This window comes from Engystomops pustulosus, chromosome 3 (assembly GCF_040894005.1).
Source record: "Engystomops pustulosus chromosome 3, aEngPut4.maternal, whole genome shotgun sequence".
NCBI lineage: Eukaryota > Metazoa > Chordata > Amphibia > Anura > Leptodactylidae > Engystomops > Engystomops pustulosus.
This window is the reverse complement of record NC_092413.1, coordinates 5,220,275-5,236,781: the sequence shown is the minus strand read 5'-3', so window position 1 is coordinate 5,236,781 and position 16,507 is coordinate 5,220,275. Positions and strand designations below refer to the sequence as shown.

The following is a 16,507-nucleotide window of genomic DNA, read 5'->3' as shown; positions in this document are numbered from 1 at the left end:
ATACTAATATCAGACCCCACACCCAACCTCTATACTAATATCAGACCCCACACCCGACCTCTGTACTAATATCAGACCCCACACCCGACCTCTATACTAATATCAGACCCCACACCGACCTCTATACTAATATCAGACCCCACACCCGACCTCTATACTAATATCAGACCCCACACCCGACCTCTATACTAATATCAGACCCCACACCGACCTCTATACTAATATCAGACCCCACACCCGACCTCTATACTAATATCAGACCCCACACCCGACCTCTATACTAATATCAGACCCCACACCGACCTCTATACTAATATCAGACCCCACACCCGACCTCTGTACTAATATCAGACCCCACACCCGACCTCTGTACTAATATCAGACCCCACACCGACCTCTATACTAATATCAGACCCCACACCCGACCTCTATACTAATATCAGACCCCACACCCGACCTCTGTATTAGTATTAGACCCCACCCCCGACCTCTGTACTAATATCAGACCCCACACCCGACCTCTGTACTAATATCAGACCCCACACCCGACCTCTATACTAATATCAGACCCCACACCCGACCTCTGTATTAGTATTAGACCCCACACCCGACCTCTGTACTAATATCAGACCCCACACCCGACCTCTGTACTAATATCAGACCCCACACCCGACCTCTATACTAATATCAGACCCCACACCCGACCTCTATACTAATATCAGACCCCACACCCGACCTCTATACTAATATCAGACCCCACACCCGACCTCTATACTAATATCAGACCCCACACCCGACCTCTATACTAATATCAGACCCCACACCGACCTCTATACTAATATCAGACCCCACACCCGACCTCTATACTAATATCAGACCCCACACCCGACCTCTATACTAATATCAGACCCCACACCGACCTCTATACTAATATCAGACCCCACACCCGACCTCTGTACTAATATCAGACCCCACACCCGACCTCTGTACTAATATCAGACCCCACACCCGACCTCTATACTAATATCAGACCCCACACCCGACCTCTGTACTAATATCAGACCCCACACCCGACCTCTGTATTAGTATTAGACCCCACCCCCGACCTCTGTACTAATATCAGACCCCACACCCGACCTCTGTACTAATATCAGACCCCACACCCGACCTCTATACTAATATCAGACCCCACACCCGACCTCTGTACTAATATCAGACCCCACACCCGACCTCTGTACTAATATCAGACCCCACACCCGACCTCTATACTAATATCAGACCCCACACCCGACCTCTATACTAATATCAGACCCCACACCCGACCTCTATACTAATATCAGACCCCACACCCGACCTCTGTATTAGTATTAGACCCCACACCATATTAAGCTTGGAGCTCTGGACTAACCATAGACCCCAGTCCTCACTGATAACATAAGTCTCTTCTCGCTCCGGGTGCAGGTTGTCTGCCGCGGGTTGCCATGGTGATGGCGGTGGCTCCAGTTTTAGGAAGGAGAAAGCGTTAGAACCACCCTGATCATCGTCATGTAGAGAACCGTACAACAAGAGGGTGTCTGGTCCGGGAGGACGCTGTTCCTGAGAATCCGGGGCCCCTGTGTGCTACAATAAGGGGCCCTTGTGTGGGGACCGATTCCCTCCCTCCTCCTGCGGTCTCCAGGATTAGGCAGATGTTGGGGGAGGGTGGTGAGACGTCTGATATCGGCGCTGGCTTCTCCCTGAGGGGGCGCCCCACACCCTTCATAATAAGGTGCCCCCCCACATATCAGGCCGGTGACATATGACATATCATGACATATCAGGCGGTCTGCATCATGTGACTCCCCGTATCTTAGAGGACCGGAAACTGCATCGTGATTGGTTGCTAAGGCTGGTTGCTATGAACAATGTCATGGAAATATTTGTGTTAAAATATACAATACGATAAAACTTTATCGATCCCCTGGGGAAATCATTTGTACATGGTGGGCACATTGGGCGAGAGATTGCGGGCCTGATCCTACATGGGGGGCCCCGGGCCAGAGACGTTACATGGGGAGCCCCGGGCCTGATCCTACATGGGGGGCCCCAGGCCTGATATGTTACATGGGGGGGCCCCCGGGCCCGATCCTACATGGGGGGCCCCAGGCCTGATCCTACATGGGTGGCCCCGGGCCTGATCCTACATGGGTGGCCCCGGGCCTGATCCTACATGGGTGGCCCCGGGCCTGATATGTTACATGGGGGGGCCCCGGGCCTGATATGTTACATGGGGGGGCCCCGGACCTGATCCTACATGGGGGGGGGGGGGGGGCGGGCCCGATCCTGAATGGGGCCACAGCCTGATGTTCCCCCAGGGCCTCATATAATACCGTCATCGCTGCTCCCTCCCGAGTTCTTGTTTTTCCCAGTTCTGGACATTTTCATGTTCCCCTCGGATTCCTCTGGCGCCGGTTACTGGCTTCGGACGTTTATCGGCTTTTTATGGGGAATTTGATGGACTTTGTTCAGCTGATTTATGTGAGAGATGGGGGAGGGGGAACCGGAGCAAAAATAGATTATATGAGAGGGGGGGGGGGGTTATATGAGGAGGAGGGGGGATTATATGAGGAGGAGGGGGGATTATATGAGGAGGAGGGGAGATTATATGAGGAGGAGGGGGATTATATGAGGAGGAGGGGAGATTATATGAGGAGGAGGGGAGATTATATGAGGAGGAGGGGGGATTATATGAGGAGGAGGGGGGATTATATGAGGAGGAGGGGGGATTATATGAGGAGGGGAGATTATATGAGGAGGAGGGGGGATTATATGAGGAGGAGGGGGGAGATTATATGAGGAGGAGGGGGGATTATATGAGGAGGAGGGGGGAGATTATATGAGGAGGAGGGGGGAGATTATATGTGGAGGAGGGGGGAGATTATATGTGGATGGGGGGATTATATGAGGAGGAGGGGGGGTGCATATATGAGAAGGAGGGGGGGATTATGTGAGGAGGGGTAGAGATTATATGAGGCGGAGGGGGAGAGATTATATGTGGAGGAGGGGGGATATTATATGTGGATGGGGAGATTATATGAGGAGGAGGGGGGGATTATGTGAGGAGGGGGAGAGATTATATGAGGCGGAGGGGGAGAGATTATATGAGGCGGAGGAGGAAGATTATATGAGGCAGAGGGAGGAGATATGAGGAGGGGGGAGATTATACGAGGAGATTATATGAAACGGAGATTATATGAGAAGGATTTGTGTAGGCCTCGTGTAAGTCTCGTGTAGGCCTCGTGTAAGTCTTGTGTAGATCTCGTGTAGGCCTCGGGTAGGTCTCGTGTAGGCCTCGTGTAGGTCTCGTGTAGGCCCCGGGTAGGTCTCGTGTAGGCCTCGGGTAGGTCTCGTGTAGGCCCTGTGTAGGTCTCGTGTAGGCCCCGTGTAGGTCTGGTGTAAGCCTCGTGTAGGCCTCGTGTAGGCCCCGTGTAGGTCTCGTGTAGGCCTCGTGTAGGCCCCGTGTAGGTCTCGTGTAGGCCTCGTCTAGGCCCCGTGTAGGTCTCGTGTAGGCCCCGTCTAGGTCTCATATAGGTCTCGTGTAGGCCCCGTGTAGATCTTGTGTAGGTCTCGTGTAGGCCCCGTGTAGGTCTCGTCTAGGCCTCGTCTAGGCCCCGTGTAGGCCCCGTATAGGTCTCGTGTAGGCCCCGTGTAGGTCTCGTGTAGGCCTCGTGTAGGTCTCGTGTAGGCCCCGTGTAGGTCTCGTGTAGGCCCCGGGTAGGTCTCGTGTAGGCCTCGGGTAGGTCTCGTGTAGGCCCTGTGTAGGTCTCGTGTAGGCCCTGTGTAGGTCTGGTGTAAGCCTCGTGTAGGCCCCGTGTAGGCCCTGTGTAGGTCTCGTGTAGGCCCCGTGTAGGTCTGGTGTAAGCCTCGTGTAGGCCTCGTCTAGGCCCCGTGTAGGCCCCGTGTAGGTCTCGTATAGGTCTCGTGTAGGCCCCGTGTAGGTCTCGTGTAGGCCTCATGTAGGACCCATGTAGGCCCCGTGAAGGCCCCTGGTAGTACTCGAGTTGTTTTCCTCTAATACTCGGGTGTCTCTGAGCTGGAGACCAGATGCCGGATGTCTCCTGTTCCCGGCACATTGAGGATAATCTGCTCCTCCGCTCTCGCAGATATGGAAAGATTACTGACATATTGGTGAGACGACCTCAGATCCTCACATTTTCCATGTTTTTCCTCAGGCTTCAGTTTCCTGACTCGCCATGACCTCCCCGCCTAAGGACAGGTGAGCTTCCGTCACAATGTTACAGGGCTGTGGGATTGTGTCCTGCACTGCGGGCGGCTCCTCCGGGGTTATGATATTATAACCTGATATTCTCCCCTCGCAGGTACAATGGTGTCTGGCTGATATTCTTCATGCTGGGGCTCGGGACCCTCTTACCATGGAACTTCTTCATGACCGCAACTCTGGTGAGTGAGGAGCAATGGAGTATCTGAGCCCCAGAGGAGGGGTAATTATAGGAATCTACCCCTCCCACCTCAGGATACCCTCAGTAACTGCACCAGCAGAATAGTGAGTGCAGCTCTGGGGTATAATACTGTATGTAGCAGCTGATAATCTTCTCCTGCCCCTCAGTACTTCACCAGTCGTCTGGCGGAGCCGGCTACTGATAGAATTGCCCCCGGTGATGACTCCGACTTCCTCAATGTTTCGAATTCACTCAACATCAGTGAGACGGAGATGAGATCCTTGGAGCCGGTGCGGACCCCACTGCAGAGCAAGTTCAACAATGTGATGACCCTGTGCGCCATGTTACCCCTCCTCATCTTCACCTGCCTGAACTCCATCCTGCACCGCCGGTGAGTGACCACAGGGGGCGCAGCTCTAGGGGAAGTGGTGGTGCCGCATGTGTATAATTCCTCTGACTTCTCATCCTATCAGAATCCCTCAGAACATCCGGATCGCCGGCAGCCTGGTCGCCATCTTCCTGGTCTTCCTGCTGACCGCCATATTTGTGAAGATCGAGTTCTCCCCGGTCACCTTCTTCACTTTGACTATGATCAAAATCGTTTTTATAAACTGTGAGTGATGGGGGTGGGGGGACTATGCGCGGGGTTACCCCGGCCCCTGGATCTGACCTCTCTCTTGTGTCTCCAGCATTCGGCGCCCTCCTCCAGGGCAGTCTCTTCGGGATGGCCGCGCTCTTCCCAGCGAGCTACACGGCTCCCATAATGAGCGGTCAGGGCCTGGCGGGGACCTTCGCAGCTTTCTCCATGATCTGCGCCTTGGCCAGTAAGTAGCACCGGCCCTTTACTATAATCCTACAGCGGGAGGGGACTATGACCTTGTATGATTCATCCCTATCATCCCTATCATCCCCATGCATCATCTAACCCTCTATGTGTATGGACATCCCACCGCCGGCTACGGACTAGATCCAGGACCCCAGGAACGTCCTGGATTCTCTATGTTTTGTTGTGTATAAATAGAAGTGTCGGCCTTGTCCTGGGGCCTTCATCAGGCTGCACCCAGTGATGATGTAACAGACGTGCTGGAATGGGTCAAACGTGGCGTAGATCTAGAGCCACCAGTCATGGAAAGGGTTAAATACATAAAACCCATGGTCTTTCCCACTGATTGTGAGGGTCTTCTGATGTTCTGGAGTCCCTGACCACACTGATGAGGTACATGACGTGAGAGGAGACGCCTGCAGCGTCTGTATCTGGGATGTCTGATCGGAGACTCTTCATCTTGGTCCTCACTTATTTCCAGCTCGTGGAAGGTCATTGATATTTGGATACTGGTTGTTACCTCCACGGTGTCCAAATCTGGTTCCCACCAGGGGTCAGGCTGGGGGGCAACTTACCGCCCCTGTCCTCTTGTTCTGTGTGTGTGCACTGCCCGGCTCTGTGTAGGGGACCCCTAGGGCTATAAGGCACCTAACCCACAGGGAGGCGTCTGAACAATCTCATTCCATAGTTTTCCAGCCCAGGCAAAGTGTTTCCTGCACCTTTTGACCTCTGACCTCGGCTTGTTTCCTGAACTTGACCCTGTGCTCCCTGCCCTGACCTGTTACCTGGATTACCAGCTACTTATGGTGAACACTGTCTGTCTTGACCTCTGTCTGTTCCTTCACTGTGAAAGATTTCCTTTAAGGCAATTAAAGTGTGAAAACGAGGGAGATCTCTTAGATAACGTCCTGAGGAGTGGCCCAAAGTCAAACCGGTTTGGTGACACATTAGGTCCTCATCTCCGGCCCTGCACTCGTATCCTCCAGGCTCTTACCACAAGACGTCCCGGTCATTCTGCTATAAGTTCTCCTGCCCGTTACACATGGAATATCTTGTGTATCATCAGATGCAGGGGACCGCCATGGGGCCTCCAATCACCCCTCGTGTCCCTCAGACTTCTCATGATGTCTTCATCATTTGGTATTTTAGTTGTGTCGTCTAAGGTCCTACATACACATCTGACCCCGGGACAGACTATGGACTGAATGGGGCAAATCCGCCAATGCAGGAGGAGGACGACAATATTCACGTGCAGGAGGGAGCTGTCACCCAGTGGTCTCCTACATCTGATCCTCTTCTTACAATGATATCAAGTTTTCTCAAAAAAGGAAGCGGAAGAACCACCAGAACACCCCCCCCCCCCCCCCCGCTGTCCCTGAAGTAGACGTCTCCTGCATATTCAGCAGAAGTCAGGCCACAAGAGGAAGAGGCTCCGACCAGACACCACAGGCCTCATGTCATGTACCTCATCAGTGCAGTCAGGGGCTCCACATGAACCACACATGGCTTCTGGCCCGGAGGGTTGGGGGAGGTTCCTGTGGAGAACATCCTGGTTCCCTGAGTCATGTGATAGGATGACCTTTGCATACCCTGGGACTGACCCTAACACCAGGAGGGCACTAGGACCTAGAGAAGGAAGACAAGCCCTACAACAATAACTATAGGAAATCCTACTCTTTGTAGTTGACCTTTGACTTCCCGGCACATAAAGCTGTAGGTGGAATGACCTAGGATTATCTCCTCCATAATGATCCGCTAATCCCACACTAATGGATCCTCCAGGAGACCGGCCCAAAGGAACTTATAGGTGGGAGAGGACAACACGGCTGCAGCTCAAGCACGCCATCCTGTGGCCAGACTGTGACACTGCATGTAATGGCCATTGTTTTCAACACTATTGTTACAAGATTGATAAAGACCCCGGGATGAGGCCAAACCGCGTCATTTATACTTGTAATTACTTCTCCAATATCCTAAATGTGAACAAGTCTCTGGATTATGTCTGCAGAAAACAGAACTCATCCCCTGCGCCCCCATCATTATGTAGGGTGTCCCAGTAATACTCCCCCCTCCTCGCCGTCATCTCTGTAGGGTGTCCCAGTAATGCTCCCCTCCTCTGTAGGGTGTCCCATTAATACTCCCCCTCCTCTGTAGGGTGTCCCAGTAATACTCCCCCTCCTCTGTAGGGTGTCCCAGTAATACTCCCCCCTCCTCCTCTGTAGGGTGTCCCAGTAATACTCCCCCTCCTCTGTAGGGTGTCCCAGTAATGCTCCCCTCCTCTGTAGGGTGTCCCATTAATACTCCCCCTCCTCTGTAGGGTGTCCCAGTAATACTCCCCTCCTCTGTAGGGTGTCCCAGTAATACTCCCCCCTCCTCTGTAGGGTGTCCCAGTAATACTCCCCTCCTCTGTAGGGTATCCCAGTAATACTCCCCCTCCTCTGTAGGGTGTCCCAGTAATACTCCCCCCTCCTCTGTAGGGTGTCCCAGTAATACTCCCCTCCTCTGTAGGGTGTCCCAGTAATACTCCCCCCTCCTCCTCTGTAGGGTGTCCCAGTAATACTCCCCTCCTCTGTAGGGTGTCCCAGTAATACTCCCCCTCCTCTGTAGGGTATCCCAGTAATACTCCCCCTCCTCTGTAGGGTGTCCCAGTAATACTCCCCTCCTCTGTAGGGTGTCCCAGTAATACTCCCCTCCTCTATAGGGTGTCCCAGTAATACTCCCCCCTCTGTAGGGTGTCCCAGTAATACTCCCCCTCCTCTGTAGGGTGTCCCAGTAATACTCCCTCCTCTGTAGGGTGTCCCAGTAATACTCCCCTCCTCTATAGGGTGTCCCAGTAATACTCCCCCTCCTCTGTAGGGTGTCCCAGTAATACTCCCCTCCGCTGTAGGGTGTCCCAGTAATACTCCCCCCTCCTCTGTAGGGTGTCCCAGTAATACTCCCCCTCCTCTGTAGGGTGTCCCAGTAATACTCCCCCCTCCTCCTCTGTAGGGTGTCCCAGTAATACTCCCCCTCCTCTGTAGGGTGTCCCAGTAATACTCCCCCTCCTCTGTAGGGTGTCCCAGTAATACTCCCCCTCCTCTGTAGGGTGTCCCAGTAATACTCCTCCTCCTCTGTAGGGTGTCCCAGTAATACTCCCCCCTCCTCCTCTGTAGGGTGTCCCAGTAATACTCCCCCTCCTCTGTAGGGTGTCCCAGTAATACTCCCCCTCCTCTGTAGGGTGTCCCAGTAATACTCCCCCTCCTCTGTAGGGTGTCCCAGTAATACTCCCCCCTCCTCCTCTGTAGAGTGTCCCAGTAATACTCCCCCTCCTCTGTAGGGTGTCCCAGTAATACTCCCCCTCCTCTGTAGGGTGTCCCAGTAATACTCCCCCTCCTCTGTAGGGTGTCCCAGTAATACTCCCCTCCTCTATAGGGTGTCCCAGTAATACTCCCCCCTCTGTAGGGTGTCCCAGTAATACTCCCCCTCCTCTGTAGGGTGTCCCAGTAATACTCCCCCCTCCTCCTCTGTAGGGTGTCCCAGTAATACTCCCCCTCCTCTGTAGGGTGTCCCAGTAATACTCCCCCTCCTCTGTAGGGTATCCCAGTAATACTCCCCCTCCTCTGTAGGGTGTCCCAGTAATACTCCCCCTCCTCTGTAGGGTGTCCCAGTAATACTCCCCCTCCTCTGTAGGGTGTCCCAGTAATACTCCCCCTCCTCTGTAGGGTGTCCCAGTAATACTCCCCCTCCTCTGTAGGGTGTCCCAGTAATACTCCCCCTCCTCTGTAGGGTGTCCCAGTAATACTCCCCTCCTCTATAGGGTGTCCCAGTAATACTCCCCCCTCTGTAGGGTGTCCCAGTAATACTCCCCCTCCTCTGTAGGGTGTCCCAGTAATACTCCCCCCTCCTCCTCTGTAGGGTGTCCCAGTAATACTCCCCCTCCTCTGTAGGGTGTCCCAGTAATACTCCCCCTCCTCTGTAGGGTATCCCAGTAATACTCCCCCTCCTCTGTAGGGTGTCCCAGTAATACTCCCCCTCCTCTGTAGGGTGTCCCAGTAATACTCCCCCTCCTCTGTAGGGTGTCCCAGTAATACTCCCCCTCCTCTGTAGGGTGTCCCAGTAATACTCCCCCTCCTCTGTAGGGTGTCCCAGTAATACTCCCCCTCCTCTGTAGGGTGTCCCAGTAATACTCCCCCCTCCTCTGTAGGGTGTCCCAGTAATACTCCCCCCTCCTCTGTAGGGTGTCCCAGTAATACTCCCCCTCCTCTGTAGGGTGTCCCAGTAATACTCCCCCTCCTCTGTAGGGTGTCCCAGTAATACTCCCCCTCCTCTGTAGGGTGTCCCAGTAATACTCCCCCCTCCTCTGTAGGGTGTCCCAGTAATACTCCCCCCTCCTCTGTAGGGTGTCCCAGTAATACTCCCCCCTCCTCCTCTGTAGGGTGTCCCAGTAATACTCCTCCTCCTCTGTAGGGTGTCCCAGTAATACTCCCCCTCCTCTGTAGGGTGTCCCAGTAATACTCCCCCTCCTCTGTAGGGTGTCCCAGTAATACTCCCCCTCCTCTGTAGGGTGTCCCAGTAATACTCCCCCTCCTCTGTAGGGTGTCCCAGTAATACTCCCCCCTCCTCCTCTGTAGAGTGTCCCAGTAATACTCCCCCCTCCTCCTCTGTAGAGTGTCCCAGTAATACTCCCCCTCCTCTGTAGGGTGTCCCAGTAATACTCCCCCTCCTCTGTAGGGTGTCCCAGTAATACTCCCCCTCCTCTGTAGGGTGTCCCAGTAATACTCCCCTCCTCTATAGGGTGTCCCAGTAATACTCCCCCCTCTGTAGGGTGTCCCAGTAATACTCCCCCTCCTCTGTAGGGTGTCCCAGTAATACTCCCCCCTCCTCCTCTGTAGGGTGTCCCAGTAATACTCCCCCCTCCTCCTCTGTAGGGTGTCCCAGTAATACTCCCCCTCCTCTGTAGGGTATCCCAGTAATACTCCCCCTCCTCTGTAGGGTGTCCCAGTAATACTCCCCCTCCTCTGTAGGGTGTCCCAGTAATACTCCCCCTCCTCTGTAGGGTGTCCCAGTAATACTCCCCCTCCTCTGTAGGGTGTCCCAGTAATACTCCCCCTCCTCTGTAGGGTGTCCCAGTAATACTCCCCCTCCTCTGTAGGGTGTCCCAGTAATACTCCCCCCTCCTCTGTAGGGTGTCCCAGTAATACTCCCCCCTCCTCTGTAGGGTGTCCCAGTAATACTCCCCCCTCCTCCTCTGTAGGGTGTCCCAGTAATACTCCTCCTCCTCTGTAGGGTGTCCCAGTAATACTCCCCCTCCTCTGTAGGGTGTCCCAGTAATACTCCCCCTCCTCTGTAGGGTGTCCCAGTAATACTCCCCCTCCTCTGTAGGGTGTCCCAGTAATACTCCCCTCCTCTATAGGGTGTCCCAGTAATACTCCCCTCCTCTCTAGGGTGTCCCAGTAATACTCCCCCTCCTCTGTAGGGTGTCCCAGTAATACTCCCCCCTCCTCCTCTGTAGGGTGTCCCAGTAATACTCCCCCCTCCTCCTCTGTAGGGTGTCCCAGTAATACCCCCCTCCTCCTCTATAGGGTGTCCCAGTAATACCCCCCTCCTCCTCTGTAGGGTGTCCCAGTAATACTCCCCCCTCCTCCTCTGTAGGGTGTCCCAGTAATACCCCCCTCCTCCTCTGTAGGGTGTCCCAGTAATACTCCCCCTCCTCTGTAGGGTGTCCCAGTAATACTCCCCCCCCCCCCCTCTGTAGGGTGTCCCAGTAATACTCCCCCCCCCCCTCTGTAGGGTTTCCCAGTAATAATCCCCCCTCTGTAGGGTGTCCCAGTAATACTCCCCCCTCTGTAGGGTGTCCCAGTAATACTCCCCCCTCCTCCTCTGTAGGGTGTCCCAGTAATACCCCCCTCCTCCTCTATAGGGTGTCCCAGTAATACTCCCCCCTCTGTAGGGTGTCCCAGTAATACTCCCCCTCCTCTGTAGGGTGTCCCAGTAATACTCCCCCTCCTCTGTAGGGTGTCCCAGTAATACTCCCCCTCCTCTGTAGGGTGTCCCAGTAATACTCCCCCTCCTCTGTAGGGTTTCCCAGTAATACTCCCCCTCCTCTGTAGGGTGTCCCAGTAATACTCCCCCCCCCCTCTCTAGGGTGTCCCAGTAATACTCCCCTCCTCTGTAGGGTGTCCCAGTAATACTCCCCCCTCTGTAGGGTGTCCTAGTAATACTCCCCTCCTCTGTAGGGTGTCCCAGTAATACTCCCCCCTCTGTAGGGTGTCCTAGTAATACTCCCCCTCCTCTGTAGGGAGTCCCAGTAATACTCTGTGTCTTGCAGGCGGCTCCGCGCTGGAGGACAGCGCCTTTGGCTACTTCATCACGGCCTGTGCGGTCATCCTCCTCGCGCTTCTCTCCTATTTCGCTCTCGGTAAACTGGTGAGTGCGGAGATAACGGGGATCTATCTCACAGCTGATGCCTTGTCACAGTGTGTCAGTTATATATGTATATATATAATGGTCTCTCCTATACGTGATGGGTGGGGAGGTCCGATGCTCAGGTTCTGGATCTTTTCAGGAATTCTACCAGTTCTACACGGTGGAGAACCTGAAGAATAACTCCGTGAACAGCTCCCCCAATGACGTGGAGCTGAAGAAGGATCTGCTGCAGAAGGGTGAGTGCAGCGAGGGGCAATCTGCTCTCTGCGGGGGTCAGTCTCAAGGTCAGGGGCAAATACAATTGTCTTGTCCTCTTCAGGTGACCACGGTGCCGAGCCAGGAGCCAGCGCCACCGAGAAGCAGTCCATCCTCAGCATCCTGAAGAAGGTGAGTGGTGCTGGACAAGCCCCTCCCACGACCACTCTATTAAGCCCCTCCCACGACCACACTATTAAGCCCCTCCTACAACACCTTTATTAAGCCATCCCACAACCACTGTAGTAAGCCCCTCCCCCAACACATTTATTTAGCCCCTCCCACAAACCTTTATTAAGCCCCTCCCACGACCACTCTATTAAGCCCCTCCCACGAACACACTATTAAGCCCCTCGCACGACCACACTATTAAGCCCCTCCCACGACCACACTAATTAGCCCCTCCCACAGCCCCCAGTATAACGGTCCATATCTGGTTGTAGATCTGGGTTCTGGCGCTGTCCGTTTGTCTCGTCTTCACCGTCACCATCGGAATATTCCCGTCAGTCACCGCGGACGTCCAGTCCACCATCGCCGGTGACTCTGAGTGGGGTAAGTACCAAGGGCCAGAGAATTACCCACAATTAGATGTGACCCTCCGGACTCTCGGTCATGTGACACCCCCCCCCCCCCCCCTATAACAGAGATGTGGGGGCCCGGATATTAACCCTTTCTCTTATCTCTGCAGGGAAATATTTCATCCCGGTGTCGTGTTTTCTGCTTTTTAACCTGTTTGACTGGGCCGGACGCAGCCTCACGTCCCTGGTCATGTGGGTGAGTATGAGCAGGGGTGCAATAGCCTGCAGAATAGCGAACTATGCGGCCCTCTGTAGGTAGAGGGGAAGAGCGATGTCCTGCAGCGGGGTCAGTGGTGTAATAATCTGCAGGATCTATCACTATGTACCTGTCAGGAGGTGGAGATTATGCAGCGGGGTCCGTGGTGTAATAATCTGCAGGATCTATCACTATGTACTTGTCAGGAGGTGGAGATTATAGAGCGATGTTCTGCAGCGGGGTCAGTGGTGTAATAATCTGCAGGACACATGGTGAGGGGGGGTCAGTGGTGTAATAATCTGCAGTACACATAATTGGGCGGGTCCGTGGTGTAATAATCTGCAGGATCTATCACTACGTACCTGTCAGGAGGTGGAGGATATAGAGAGATGTTCTGCAGCAGGGTCAGTGGTGTAATAATCTGCAGGATCTATCACTCTGTACCTGTCAGGAGGTGGAGGATGTACAGCGATGTTCTGCAGTGGGGTCAGTGGTGTAATAATCTGCAGGATCTATCACTCTGTACCTGTCAGGAGGTGGAGGATGTAGAGCGATGTTCTGCAGCGGGGTCAGTGGTGTAATAATCTGCAGGATCTATCACTCTGTACCTGTCAGGAGGTGGAGGATATTGAGCGATGTTCTTCATTAGGGTCAGTGGTGTAATAATCTGCAGGACACTTGGTGAGGGGTGTCAGTGGTGTAATAATCTGCAGGACACATGGTGAGGGGTGTCAGTGGTGTAATAATCTGCAGGACACATGGTGAGGGGTGTCAGTGGTGTAATAATCTGCAGGACACATGGTGGGGGGTGTCAGTGGTGTAATAATCTGCAGGACACATGGTGAGGGGTGTCAGTGGTGTAATAATCTGCAGGACACATGGTGAGGGGTGTCAGTGGTGTAATAATCTGCAGGACACATGGTGAGGGGTGTCAGTGGTGTAATAATCTGCAGGACACATGGTGAGGGGTGTCAGTGGTGTAATAATCTGCAGGACACATGGTGAGGGGTGTCAGTGGTGTAATAATCTGCAGGACACATGGTGGGGGGTGTCAGTGGTGTAATAATCTGCAGGACACATGGTGGGGGAGGTGCTGCCCTCTGCTGGTGAGTAAATCTTCCTGTAATTTTCAGGAAAGATTCAATACATTTCCAATAAACCTGAAACTTCACCGCAAACACATCAAAAAATCCCTCACCTACAGCCAATCGGACCCGGCCCAGTCCAGCAGACAGGGATACACAGGGCCGACACCAAGAATTTTGGGGCCCATAACTGGTGGATTTTAGGAACCCCCCCCTACACACATTAGTTTTATGATACATCCACAAAGGCAGAAGTTTAAGACTATGCTGGTGATTGTGGTGTATAAAAACAGCACCAGAACCAGGATAGTTACCTGCTTATGGACCAGGACCAAACTTACCTCATAGATATGATATCAGAAAAAGGATTACTACAAAGATACAAGACCAGAACCAACCTCACTACTTATTATTACTACATAGATACAGGACAGGAACCAAGCAGAGTGAGAGACGACCTCATACTGCAGCAGATTTATCCCGGTGCCTGATGCTGGAGGATAAATGTGATGTAGTGTAAGACAGGACAGGATTGTGATATCTGGAGAAGGAGGATGTCTTGGATCAGAGGGATCTCTTCTTCTACCCGGCTGCCATGTCAGCTTCTTCCAGCCACAGATTGTCTCTACTGCATTAGCAACACAACATTTTAGGGTTCTTCAGTTCATCTCCTCCACCTTCTTATCACATATTACTGTTCTCTGGCTCTCATTGAGGTGACTACTATACCCCTCACAGTAGCCAATAAATAGCCCCAGAGTAGCCAATAGTCACAGTGCCCTCAGAGTAGCCAATAGTCACAGTGCCCTCAGAGTAGCCAATAGTCACAGTGCCCTCAGAGTAGCCAATAGTCACAGTGCTCCCAGAGTAGCCAATAGTCACAGTGCTCCCAGAGTATCCAATAGTCACAGTGCTCCCAGAGTAGCCAATAGTCACAGTGCCCCCAGAGTAGCCACAGTCACGAGCTTCCATGGTAATGAGTTGACAAAGCCCTTTAGGAGCTGTAAAACCAGTCCCCAGATCCCCCACCCCCGGCCACAGTCTCATGTTCTGCTGCTGATGTGCAATACCCCAGCTGTCCATGTAACGACGCCTCTGCTGTGTTGTGTCCTCTGCAGCCCGGTAAGGACAGTAAACTTCTGCCTATCATGGTGGCGGCTCGCCTGGTGTTCCTGCCCCTCTTCATGCTGTGTAACGTGATGCCCCGCAGCTACCTACCCGTCTACCTGGCCCACGACGCTTGGTACATCTGCATCATGGTGTTCTTTGCGCTGTCCAATGGCTACCTGGCCAGTCTCTGCATGTGCTTTGGCCCCAAGTAAGTATATATCCCCCTCCCCTGGTACTGCAACCTCCATCATCTGTGCACTGGGGCTCTGCTCCCCCTGGGGTCCTGTCATCTCATAGAGAGTTACATGAGTTTGGGGCTTGATCAAGAAATGTCCCACTTTAGTTTCCCATAGAGAGGAGGGGTCATTCTTTTGCTCTTCATGGTTACTTTGACTCCTCATGGGCGGGGTTATAAAAGGGGGAGGGATTTGTTGTTTCCATTTTATATACACACCCTTTATATTAGACTGACCTTGATATTGTGTTATTCTGATGTTCCTCAGGAAAGTGAACGTGCACGAGGCGGAGACCGCCGGAGCCATCATGGCGTTCTTCCTGTCGCTGGGTCTGGCGCTTGGAGCAGGGTTCTCCTTCCTGCTGCGTATTCTGGTCTGAGCCCCCCACGGAGCCTCGCGGAGTCCAGTGCTACCTCGTGTGTATTTAGTGCACCTCATGAAGAACCTTCTCCTCATGGTGCGGAGTTGGGGCCCCTCATACAACATATGACTGTTCCTACATCGCTGCTGCGGCTGCTTTTATTGGCTGCTTCCCCGCCCGCTGTCCCTGTCGTACCAAAGAAAGTGAAATTCCTGCTGCGGGTCCCGGATTGTATAACAAGGCGCTGGACATAACACTGATCTTCACAAAGTGCCCGAGCTGTGACTGCCACAAGTCGTCTATTACCCACAATGCAACTCTTCAGTGCCAGGAGATGTTTCCCGGCATTCAGCCGCATATCCCGTTACTATTTTATGTATCATTGTATAAATAGTCTGGTAACCCCGCCCCCGAGGAGCCGGCGGATTGTTTACAGGGGGAGGAGTTGCCTCCTTGCAGTTCTTACTGACTCTTCTTTCTGATAACATTTAGCAGTTGTTTTTTATTCTGTAGTTCAGATATTTTTTTCTTTTGCCTTTTTGTTTCTCATCTGCAAAAAAAGATGAAAAAATGTTTTTTTATGGAATTAACATAATTAATAATTGGTAAAATAACAACATTTACATTTAGTTTTGCTTCTTGTGTTACATTTTTTAGCTTTCACTCGCTGGGAAGTAACCTTAGTCTTGTGGTAATAACCTGCAGTGTGAGGCTACATACACTCGCCCGCAGCAGCCGGGGGCGGAGCATAAGCGCTGCCTCCCTCCCCCGCCAACCGAGCGTCCGCAGATCAGGGGAGGAGTACGACCGGCTCTATCGTACATGGAGACCATAGATCACAGCTACTTCACATACATGGAGACACTCGTACACACAGACACTCGTACACATGGTCACCACATACACACAGACACTCGTACACACAGACACTCGTACACATGGTCACCACATACACACAGACACTCGTACACATGGTCACCACATGCACACAGACACTCGTACACATGGTCACCGCATAC

The 16,507-nt window shown here is 53.0% G+C and overlaps 1 protein-coding gene across 5 annotated transcripts in view; it reads left to right on the top strand.

Moving 5' to 3' along the window:
• SLC29A1 (solute carrier family 29 member 1 (Augustine blood group)) overlaps positions 1 to 16,117 on the top strand; it is a 55,675-nt gene extending 39,558 nt beyond the window's left edge. For all 5 annotated transcript variants that reach the window (XM_072139806.1, XM_072139807.1, XM_072139808.1 and 2 more), the window contains exons 2-13: positions 4,212 to 4,255; positions 4,359 to 4,440; positions 4,607 to 4,830; positions 4,913 to 5,052; positions 5,129 to 5,263; positions 11,570 to 11,667; positions 11,807 to 11,903; positions 11,987 to 12,054; positions 12,366 to 12,474; positions 12,611 to 12,696; positions 14,900 to 15,099; positions 15,395 to 16,117. In XM_072139806.1, coding sequence (XP_071995907.1) covers positions 4,233 to 4,255; positions 4,359 to 4,440; positions 4,607 to 4,830; positions 4,913 to 5,052; positions 5,129 to 5,263; positions 11,570 to 11,667; positions 11,807 to 11,903; positions 11,987 to 12,054; positions 12,366 to 12,474; positions 12,611 to 12,696; positions 14,900 to 15,099; positions 15,395 to 15,506 — 1,374 coding nt within the window. In that variant the 5' untranslated portion in view covers positions 4,212 to 4,232 and the 3' untranslated portion in view covers positions 15,507 to 16,117. The remainder of the gene's footprint in view (positions 1 to 4,211; positions 4,256 to 4,358; positions 4,441 to 4,606; positions 4,831 to 4,912; positions 5,053 to 5,128; positions 5,264 to 11,569; positions 11,668 to 11,806; positions 11,904 to 11,986; positions 12,055 to 12,365; positions 12,475 to 12,610; positions 12,697 to 14,899; positions 15,100 to 15,394) is intronic.
• The last annotated feature ends 390 nt before the right edge of the window (positions 16,118 to 16,507 follow it).